Raw genomic sequence first — 11,645 nt, 5'->3', positions numbered from 1 at the left:
ATACACTGCACACCCATTGCTTTTCAGTTCAGTGGACATTATGTGAAGCCATGTGCTCTGTGTCCCATTGATTAGAGGCAAGTCCCAAGAGCCATTCCCTGGCACATCACTTGTCTTTAAAGTTAACTAAGATTCATTTCTATTTTTTATTCTCATTTTCTGAAGTTTTGGAGCCAGGCTTTAATATACCTTAATAAGAATGCTGGGATGACCTGGAGCCTTTCCACCAGTGTTTCTCTAAACACTGTTGGAATTGCAGGTGTGCATTCTTGTGCCTATTTATTCAGTAGAGGATTTAAGGCCAGTCTTCAAACATGTTAAACAGACATTACTCTGTCTGAGACAAGTCCAGAAAGTTTTTGGGAGCTCCTGCTCAGTTACTGCTCTGTAGGAAAGATTTCTGTACTCATATCAATCCTCTCAATGCTTAAAAAATATCTGTCTTTTTCTCCAGGTCAAGTTAAATAATTAATAAGCTGCAATATCTGTTTATGCTTGCAATTTGTTTGTCTGCAGTTGGCATGGTAGTTACCAGTGGCCCCTTCCTGGTGAATACTTGTTTATCAACCTTCCTCAGATCCTGGAATGTTGGGATAGATGTTTATACAACACATTGTTTTCTCATTCTTTTTTGATATACTTCATCTGGCATAGCAGACTGGCAAATAGCTCACCCTGGAGAGCTATTCTACATCTGTAGCTTCCTACTGGCTGAAATTACTGGTGTGAGCCTTTGAGACTTCTTCAAAACCATTTGTCTATTACCATTTCACACTTACTGCTTTTGTGGAGCATGATCTCCTGCAATTCAGAATAGACAGGAACACAGCAATTGGCTCTATAGCCAACTAAGTTTCCTTAACAACAAATTTAACATTCTGAATATAAAAATGGAATCTATTGTATTTTTTTTCTTTTTGGTTTTTGGAGACAGGGTTTCTCTGTGTAGCTTTGGAGCCTATCCTGGCACTCGCTCTGGAGACCAGGCTGGCACGGAACTCACAGAGATCTGCCTGCCTCTCCCTCCCGAGTGCTGGGATTAAAGGCAAGTGCCACCAATGCCCGGTTAAAATTGGAATTTTAACCAAACGGTTTGATCAGTAATCAGGTAGGAGCAGGTAGGGAATTGGATATTAGGATCATGGTATGTAGCCTTAGATTCTCCAGCAAATGGAGGTGGTTGAAATATGATGAAGACACTGCCTTAATGATGTAAGATGAACAGTGTTGGTTAAAACTTAGATCTAGAGAGTTAGGGTTGGACAAAATCCAGAATTGGAGGTTTGAAGATGCATATGTGTTAAAGTCAATAGGGTGGAAAAGGAAGTTCCCAGCGTTGCCAGAGAACAGCAAACAAGCAGAGGGAGGGAAGATGGGTAGGCCAATGATGTGGACAGAGACAATGATATATATGTGAGAAAATGCCATAATGCAATCAGTCTGTTTCTATCACAAGTTCCAAGATGAATGGTGGTTCATCTAGAACCATAAATAAATAGTTAATTGCCCTCCTTTAATTGTTCCATTTCAAAATTGTCTAAGAACTATACAGAGACATTAATCCTTCATTGTAATTATGTTTTCCAATTTACACAGGCTAACTTTTCCCTTTCTCCTTCCCCGGGGGAACATGTATGTTTCTCTTAGGGTCCTCCTTGTGTCCTAGCATCTCTGGTGTTGTGGATTGTCTGCTGGTAATCCTTTGCTCTATGTCTAAAATCTATATATGCATGAGTCCATTCCAAGTTCGTATTTTTGTGACTGGGTTACCTCCCTCAGGATGATTTCTTCTAATTCCATCCATTTGAATTCACATTTCAAGATTCCATTGTTTTTTTTTTCTGCTGAGTAGTACTCCATTGTGTAAATGTACTATATTTTCTCAATCCATTCTTCAGTTGAGGGGCATCTAGGTTGCCTTTGTTAGTAGATCAGATAAGTATTTATCCCCAGAGAGGAATGGAATTTGGGAGCCTAGTCCTCTTAGAGTGATACTCTCTCAGCCAAGACACAAAAACGAAGGCCTGGGTCCTGCTGCAAATCCAATGCCAGAATTTGAAGATCCCCCATATAAGGCTACACACTCCCTGGGGATCAGAAAGGGTATGGGATGACAGTTCATGGGTTGTAGGGGAAGAGAGGAGGGGGAGTGAACTATGATTCACATGCAAAGCAAGCTTGTTTCTAATTTAAATAAAAATAAAAATTGACAATTCTCAAGAACTTTTGCAAAAGAACAAATTAATATTCCTATATCAGAACTTTTTTATTCCATGGTGACTTGATATTGGCTTTATATCAACAAGTGACCCAGAAGAGGTTCCTGATCCTTCAATCTCCATCCCCCAGATGGTAGTACAGTTTGGGATAGGGGGTGGAGTATGAAGTGGGACTGGTTAAGTAACCTAATATGATGCCCTGAGACTGGAGTCTATTGGTAATAAACAGACATATGATTCAAATGTACTCACTCAAGTGGATATCAGACATAGAGCTATGTTAACCAGCTTACAGTCACATCTCCAGAGAAGCTAGGAAACAAGGAGGAGTATTATAGAGATATGCATGAACCACTAAATAGGAGAAAATGACCAAGGTCCCCTGAGTAAATTAGAAGCAAGAATGGAGGGCAATGGGAGGTAGACAAAAGAGGAGTTGAGAAGCACAGGGTTGATGAAACATGAGGGAATGTCCAGTTGGAGAAGAACAGAGCAATCAAAGACATGCCTTAATACAGGGAGCCATTATTGGCTTAACGAGAATCCTGGCACTAGGGAAATGCCCAGGAATCCATAAGGATGATTCTAACCAAGAATCTAAGCAATTTTGGAGAGCCTACCTTAAATGACTTTCCCATATAATGAGATTGATGCCTACCTTAAATGTCACCATAGAACCTTCATTCACTAGCTGATGGAAGCAGTAGTAGAGACTAACAGCTAGGTACTGAGCCAAAATCCTGGAATCCACTTACAGAGAGGGAGGTGTGATGGGCAAATGGGTCAAAATCATGCTGAGGAAACCCACAGAAACAGCTGAACAGAGCATGTGGGAGCTCACAGACCATAGAGTGACTGCTGAAGAACCGGTGTAATACTGAACCATGCTCCCTAAAAATGTTTGTCATTTTGGAGTGGCTGGGCTGTCTATGTGGCCTCTGGCAAGGGGATCAGTATTTATTTCTATTGCAGGAATTGACTTTGGGAGCCCATTCTACATGGAGGGATACTCTGTCAGGTTAGAAACGCAATGGATGGCATAGGTCTTGTCTCAAATGATGTCACAGAATTTTATAGATCCCCATGGAAGGCATAACCCTCCCATGGATTGGGGTTGTGTGGGGATTTGGTGGGTGTCAGTGTCCTAAAACGATTGATTATTATATTTTGGGAAAAACGACTCAAGCTCCATCCAGTTGCTCGAATCTCATGTTGTCTCTTATACCTCTGCCTAGTTACCACTGGATGGCTTGGCCTCACTGGAGAATGTCTCTTAGTTTGTATAACAACCGACTTAGTACCTAGGTGGGCCCACACCTATTCTGAGGGCTTCCATACATGCCTAGGGACTGATGAGAGGCTGTTGAGGACATGAAATTTTAGGGGTGCCTCTAAGATAAATGGTATTTTTGGTATCAGCTTTATTCATGATAAAAATATCTTCTGATATAACCACACTGTTGGAAAGCTATTTAAGAGGATGCTTGGATAAACCGTGCACTCCAGACTCCATCCTGGCCTGAGAGCCCTACTGAAATAACAAAATGTCTGAGCCTTCTCCTTATTGCCATTGGGTTATGACCTTCCCCACGTCCACACTCTCCCACTCATGGATGGACGCGGGGCTGTTCAGATGGCTTTGATTACAGCCCCAAAGACATCAGTTCGGAATAGATGGCCTTTGTAGTGTGGGACTTATACAGTTGGACCCTGGCAGGTGGGGAAATGGGGGGGACAGAAGAGAGAAGAAACTGGGATTGAAATGTAAAATATAATTTTTTAATTTAAATAAAAATTCATTTAAAGTAAAAGGAGAATCTGTGAAGAAAAAGTAGTTTAAGAGGGTCAGAGGAATCCTAGAATGCCCTGAGTGTACCTTTGCCTAAAATCACTCTGCCTCGTATTACTGTCAGCAATGTCCTGATAAGGTAAGTCACTCATCCTCTCAAAGGACTGTTACTTGGTGAGTTGACAGCTATTTCTGCTAAGAATAGTTAATTAAAAATGAAGATGGAATCTGTGAGATTTGTGGGTGTTGTTGCCTGGTGTAGTTTTGTTTTAATGGAGAATGTCCATTATTGATTGGGTTTTGATTTACTTGGGTTTTTTGTTTTGTTTTCTTATGGTTTTGGTTACAGGAGGATGGATATGCAAATGTGGCCTTGACCTCCAGTTCCTTGTTGATCCATATAGGCTCCTAAACTCTTTGAGGAGCTAAAGTTAGGATCATTTAATAAATTCCTTCAATTAAGTTTCACAAATTCTGGGTTTGTAATCAAAAGAATTAATATTTTCTCTCTGGTGTGGCTTAGAAATAATTGTGGAAAAAAACTTGTCAAATTGCATTTTGTCACTAATGCTATTGTCTCCTGCACTTCACCATGTCTGTAAAGCTCCCTTTGTGGTAGAATACTTACGATACTCATTTAAGCAATATCCCATTAATTGCACAGCTACAGAAAGAAATGAAGAAAGTTCTGAAGATACTTTTGAAAAGATAAATTTCCTTGTTTCTAATCCAGATCCAATGTATTCCATGGTGTTTTCACATTGATTATAGATAGTTGATTTTTCCTGAACATCTCAAATACATCTATGTATATCTAGAAAACCTAACTAACCTAACTGTAGGTTGTGACTATTATAGGTGACTATATAATCTGTATTTAAAAGTGCATATCATTTTAAAAGATCTGTATAAACACAATACCTAAACAAGAGGAGAAATTTACATGTCATGAAATTGACCTTAAATAGGTATCAACAAATGAAAATCCATACCAATGCAAAGTATTCATTCCTATATCCTATTTCCCCTATTTCCTTTAAAAAAAGATTGACTGTAATCATTAACATATATAACCAAACCCATTTAAATGAAAACAAATATTCATAAACACATTTGGGAATTTTTGAGTCGTTCATTCCAAATTCATTCCTGCTGGTTGGGGGCAATATCCATACCATGGGGATCATGAAAAAAACACACGAATCTAGCCAAAGTCATCTATGGCTGCATCATGTCACCTGTTTGGATTGTGGGATAATTTGGGCCACTGCTTTACGGGTTTTGAAAGCACAAGCAAGACATCTTTTTCCAAGTAGCCTGTCCTTAGACTTAAATTTTGAAGTCAAAGCAGTTTTAAAATATATAAGTTGGATTACTGTAGCAGCATTGATAATCAAAAGTCTGTTAGCAGTTGTTGGTACTTCCTCAGCAATAAACAATTTTAAGACAACAATAGAGCATATAGTATCCAGACTTTCCGTGTATTTTACATCTTTATGTGGCTTTTAACTATTCTATTTCTTTTACTTTTTTATTTTCGTTTTATGAGACAGGGTTTCTCTGTGTAACTTTAGCTGCTCTTGAAATCACTCTGTACACCAGGCTGAAGTCACCGAGAGCTGCTTGCCTCTGCTTCCTGAGTACTGGGGTTAAGGGTGTGTGCCACTACACCCAGCTATTCTATTTCTCCTTTTCTCTCTTATTTTTGTTTATTTTTCGAGACAGGGTTTCTCTGTCACTTTGGAGGCTGTCCTGGAACTAGCTCTTGTAGACCAAGCTGGTCTCAAACTCACAGAGATTCATACCACAAAGACATTTGTTCAAGTGAGTTCACAGCAGCATTATTTGTAACACGAAGAACCTGAAAACAACCTTGATGAAACTCAACTGATGAAAGGATACAGGGAATGTGGAATATTTACATAATAGAATACCACTCAGCTGTAAAAAATATTGAAATTTGGAACTTGGAGGCAAATAGATGGAACTATAGGAAACCACTCTGTTTGAGGTAACCCAGATATGGAAGGTCAAACATAGTATTTACTCACTCATAAGTGGATATTAGACATAGAACAAAGGATAGCCACCATACAGTCCACAAGCCCAGAGATGCTAGGGAACAGGGAGGACCATAAGAGACACAAACATGATCACCTGAGACAGGTAAATAGACAAGATCTCCTGAATAAATTGAGAGGAAGGGGGCAGTAGGAGGAAGAAACTGGGGATCTAAGAGATAGGAGAGAGTGGATGGGAATTGGAGTTTTAGGAGAACATGAGGGATCAGGAAGGTCCAGGTGGGTGAAGAACAGAGAAGGAGAGTAAGGTCAGGGATATCTCAATAGTGGGAGCCATTATTGGCTTAAAAACAATTCTGGCATTTGACAGATTTGAATATCAGTCATGGGAGGCCTGACCCTCCCTGAGGAGTGGATTTTATGTGAAATGATGAGATGGTGGGGGAATTTGGAGGATTAGAGAGAGGGAATTGGAAATGGTATGAACAAGATTGTTTTTAATTTAAATAATAAAAGGAGACCTAGAGACATCTGCCTAGGATGGGAAACAAGACAAGATTTCCTGAAATTTGGGAGTGTGGGGACAGTAGGAGGGTGAAAATGTAGAGGGGAGGAGGAAAGGAGACTGAGCAAAATGAGTAGCTTAAGGGGGTTGGAGAGGTGTCTCAGTGGTTAAGAGCACTTCACTGCTCTTCCAGAGATGCTGAGTTCAATTCCCAGCACCCACATACTGGCTCACAACCATCCATTATGAGATCTGGTGCCCTCTTCGGGTGTGTAGGAAGACGGAGACTACATAGACATGAAACACATGAATAACAAATGAACTAAAATCAGTAGTTTAATGCAAAAAGAAAGCCAAATAATAAACCTGAAATGTTATCTTGGTGAAATTTTGCTTTCCAAAATTATGCAGTGCACACTTGACATAGAAATAATTGTTTTCTTAACGGAGGATACAATGGAACATAAAGCAAGCAAAGGTGTCTCTTCCAAAGACTAGGATATAATTATACTTTTCATTTCCTAAAGGATTTGGTACTGGTAACGACACAGTAGGCCACACATAAGAAGTAGAGGGAACTTGAATAAAAATATTTTTAGTGTATATTTTTAATAAAAACAAAGAGAATAGAGTGTAAGGTACAAAACAATTTATTTGTATTTGACACTGTGAAAAAAGGGATACAAATAACTTCATTGGACTTCCCTTAACAAAATAAATGCACCGGTTACACCTTAGTATTGAAAACCCTTCTGTCAGGTGCAGTCAGTCTCTTGGTAAGGATTTTCACCTCAACCAGCTTGGGTATATTCACATTGCCTCTTATAAGACGATCTTGGCTTTAGTTCCCTCCATAGCCCAATAAAATTTCATTGGAAATGGAGTCTGCACTGATGACTTTGGTTTGACAACTGTATGCATATAATCCACGAAAGCATGAAACTATAGGAGGTAAAAAGTGGATGACACTGTCCAAATGATCCTAGTTACTTTTGATGGCACACTTCTTGGACTACAATTTCCATGATAATGTTAGATGAGGTCACATCCTTAGTTTTAATGAAAAAACTGAGGTAAATGACTGAGTATGGTACCAGAGGAAAACATCCAGGTTCCAAATGTTATAATATGTACACAACTACCATGCAGGGCAGAAGACACTGGTGAACCTATCTCGAGAGGTGAACATTTCATTGTGCAGATCTGTAGTTCTGATTCTACAAGACAGCACCTGCTTTCCATGGTCCCAGTGTTCATCAAGTTAGCACATGTGGCCTGAATATTAAGCTGTTCCTGAAGCATCCAAAAGTATCAGAAACCACATGTTGTTCAGCATCTTCTTGAAAGTCCTATCTTCAGACTTTGAGTCTTCAGAATTCAGGAGCAACGTACTTCTCTTTATGAGAAACAGTGACACAGTCTTGTCTTCACGTCATAGACACATCGCTGAAAACATTGAGGGCAGATGTGTGTACCAAAGGAGACATTCTTGGGGTGTCTTTTGTGCCTGAGTATATCCAGGAGATCGGGACATAGTTTGGCCAATTTCTCCACTAGGATATGACCCAGTTCATCACAGCATTCCAGTGGAGCAGGGTAGAACTCCTCGGTCAATGTGCTGATATTGCTCATACCTCGTAGAAATTCCTTCATCACTGAATTGGAAATGGCATTGTCATACAAGTTGACCCTGGTGAGCTTGGAGCACTTTCTCAGGGCAGGCAGGAGAGCACTGATTTGAGAGTCTCCAATCGTGCAGTCCTCTAACTCCAAGATCTCCAAAGTGTCTGCTATATGCTCAAGAAGAAATTGGAGATGTATGGTACTTAAGTGAAATAGTGGTACACCATGGAGTTGCAGGTTCTTCAACTGAAAAATCCACTGACACTGGGACAGGTGTTTCATGTCTGCCTGGGACAACATGCAGAGATTGATGGACAGTGTCTCCAAGGGATTCTTCAAGCATCTAGGGAAATAACAAGAGATGGGTTCTTTAACATGGTATGGTAGAGCATTATAATTTCCACTGTGCTACAGAGAGGATATCTTAGTTTTGAGTAATATTGCTATGATAAAATGTATAACACCCCAAAGGAATTAGGAGATGACAGGTTTTTTGGTTTGAATATTAGACATATATTATCCATCACAGGGGCAAGTAAGGACAGTGACTCAAACTTGGCAGGAATCTGGAAGCAGGATATGTAGAGAGAAGCCTCACAGATGTGACTTACAGACTTCCTCTCCAGGTCATGCTCACTCAGCTATTTTGGAGAATATAGAACAACTAGCCAAGGAATGGCCCCATTCACTGTAGATTGGGTCTTCCCAAACCAATCCCTAATGACAAGAAATAGTGTACGGGCTCACCTATAGCCCAATATTATGAAGGCCTTATCTGATTGGGGGTTTGCAACTCATTGCTGACTTCACCCTTAACCCACATGATACATAGTCAGCCAGCATGGGAACCACTGAAGCAACATGAGTTTGTTTTATGTTTGATCTCAAGACCCAAATATCACCCTGTTGGTGTCTGTCTCCTCACTAGAGTCACACCATTGCCTACTGGAGACCATAGCTGTCGCATTTGATGGGCTCAGATCACAGCATTACAGCTTCTTCTTCTCATTATGTCAGAGAACCAGAGAAGGCCAATACAGCCTGGAAACTCACAACCAGCGATGCCTTGTCTCAAATTCTTCCTGCATCCTCTCATCCTGTGCCTAACAGGAGTCACTGAAGTCTCATTGACCCCATATAGTCTATTTCCATTTGCAGGTGCATATGTGAGTGTGTGGTATTTGGTCTGAGGGCAGGGACGGGCTTGCTGTTTCTTGGTTCTCGTTGAGTCTCCGAGAGCAGCCTAGGTGTGGAAATAGGGAACTGCAACTTGAGGGTCATCGGTTTCTTATGTAAGTGACTTCTCCCAAATAAATACATCTACATCCTAAATTTAACCAAGTCCCATGTATCTTAATGTGTGCATGCACAAATTTCCAATCTGCTGAGACCATAGCTATGCTGAAAAGATTCCTCCCTCCATTGTCAGTTAAAACATGACAGAGTCTCCACATGAAAACTGTAAATGGGTTACTGTTCACAAAGATACAACAACGGAGATACCCATGTAACCTCTATAGGCATGACTCTTCCAACCTTAATACACCCTGTTCCCTACTGTTCCCTTCTCATCCGGGTTAGCTGGACCCCAAGGAAGTATACATAACACATACAAAGAGACTCCATGTGACTCAGTGAAATTCACAGGGCTGCCCTATGTCAGGTGTCCACTAATCAATATGATATTAGTGGAGGGTTCCAGTGGTAGCATAAACAGCTCTCTATCTTTTCTTACCTGAACAACTGTTTCATGCGCTCACTAGAAATGTAGACACCATTCATGGAGAGATTCTGGAGACAGTTCAGTTTGGATATCTGTGAAATGAACCTGGCAACGCACTTCTGCTCTATGTCTTCTTTGTTCCTCTTCATGTAAATGTGGGACACATGGAGTTTGCGCAAATTTCTCATCTGACCAAACCAAGGTGCAAAACGACTCAGTGTGATCAGATTCCAGTTTGTGGATAGATCCAGTTGCTCCAGGTAGCAAGGCTGGAAAGTTTTCATAACCATTCTGATCATCTCCAAAGAAGTCCCACAGATTGTCATCTTCAAACAGCACAACCGCACAGAACTTTGTCGCTGCTGGGCCCACTGCAACAAATATGCTTGGTGTTCATCCAAGTTAAGTCGTAGGTCAAAGTCAGTCACCACCATCAAGAGCTGCCTCTGGGCATATCTAGGAAGGAAACTCCCTTCTAAGCATTGTAAACCTTCTACTCCAGGCCAAACATCCCAGAACACATTGTGTACGTTCCTCAGGTCCAGCACTCGAAGCGTTGACTGTCTGTGAGAGAAAACCATGAGGTGTCACAATGAAAGAAGGGAACGGAAATCCAGTGAGCTTTCCATTCTACTTCTCTAACATTAACAACACCACCTGTCAGGCAAGAGTACTTTGCATGAGGTACATCTGTCTCCTTGTCCTGCTTCCCTCCATTCACTTACTGTTGACTTCCTATTGCCTGTGGGAGAGGACAGGTTAGCTAATGCTTCTATGGGTACATCTACACTGAGGTGCCCTGCACTTCTGAAAGTGAATTATTTTGTTACTCAAATTAGATAGTGTCTTCTATGACTGACTTCCAAGCTCAGAACATCAGATCCCTCCAATCCAGGACTGAGCACATCTACTTGACTGCACATATCCTTTCCTAATAACCCAGTACCTGCCCCCATTCAATTCTTCTTACCTGAGGTGAAACTGCTGTGTCAGCAGTGTGTCTAGACCATTGAGAACAGCTTTCAATATCGCCATGTCAGGAACGTTCATCAGTGCCCCCACAGGCAGGCAGGCAAAGGGCCATCTTGCCACCATTGCTGTCGGCATCTCTGTATGTCTGCTGTTGAAGACCTCTTTGAACAGGCATGGGAAGAGCTCCTTGGGCAGCTGCTGCATTGCTGAGATGCCCACATTCTCATTCATCTGTAGACTCTTCACTGCCAGTTGCAGTAGTGTGGGTGGGGCCCCAGAGCCCATTATGTTTGATCTTCAGAGAGAAGGATCTACAAAAACATTCAGGAGTCATATTTTCATGTTATGTGTTACCATGTTGCACGTCTCCACCATCACAAAAACCAAGCCATACCAGGATCACTCATGTAGTAATAGTCAAAGACTCAGTGTGTTTTCTTCTACTATCTGCTCATGTCCAACCCAAATCACTGTCACCGCATGGAGTCTGTCATTAGACCTGATTCAGGCCCAAATGAAATGTTTTCCCACCAGGTACCAAGTTCTGCTCCTCTGAATCTCATTCCCATTTGGAAAGATTTGTAAGAAGAAAGCAATCAGACCAGCCTCTTTTTGGCAAATTGGGACTGACGGTCTTTCAAGGCCCATGATGAAAGAGAGTGCTAATGTCACATATACAATGTATCCGTGTTCTATATTCCATGTGTTCAGTTTGAATGGGAATAGTTGGGATTCTCACAATTCCTGACACTTTGGACTCCAGCTACTTTTTATTCTTCTTACTATGGACAAT

The 11,645-nt window shown here is 41.0% G+C and overlaps 1 protein-coding gene across 1 annotated transcript; it reads right to left on the bottom strand.

Moving 5' to 3' along the window:
- Positions 1 to 7,932: 7,932 nt before the first annotated feature.
- On the bottom strand, positions 7,933 to 11,137 carry LOC100755247 (PRAME family member 12). The gene is made up of 3 exons (XM_027398676.1): positions 10,851 to 11,137; positions 9,893 to 10,444; positions 7,933 to 8,500 (listed from the first exon to the last, which is right to left on the bottom strand). The coding sequence occupies exons 1-3, from the start codon at positions 11,135 to 11,137 to the stop codon at positions 7,933 to 7,935; spliced, it is 1,407 nt and encodes a 468-aa protein (XP_027254477.1).
- Positions 11,138 to 11,645: the final 508 nt, after the last annotated feature.

The sequence above is a fragment of the Cricetulus griseus genome, unplaced genomic scaffold (assembly GCF_003668045.3).
Source record: "Cricetulus griseus strain 17A/GY unplaced genomic scaffold, alternate assembly CriGri-PICRH-1.0 unplaced_scaffold_45, whole genome shotgun sequence".
Lineage (NCBI taxonomy): Eukaryota > Metazoa > Chordata > Mammalia > Rodentia > Cricetidae > Cricetulus > Cricetulus griseus.
The sequence above is the reverse complement of the archived record's forward strand: the minus strand, read 5'-3'. Positions and strand labels throughout refer to the sequence as shown.

What these genes read in the sequence shown, in the direction of transcription:
- LOC100755247 (XM_027398676.1), bottom strand. Translation starts at nt 11,137, where the DNA reads ATGGGCTCTGGGGCCCCACCCACACTACTGCAACTGGCAGTGAAGAGT. An exon ending in ACACAGCAGTTTCACCTCAG is followed by an intron (nt 10,445 to 10,850) that starts GTAAGAAGAATT and finishes TTTCTCTCACAG; the next exon opens with ACAGTCAACGCTTCGAGTGC. An exon ending in CGCATGAAACAGTTGTTCAG is followed by an intron (nt 8,501 to 9,892) that starts GTAAGAAAAGAT and finishes TTATTTCCCTAG; the next exon opens with ATGCTTGAAGAATCCCTTGG.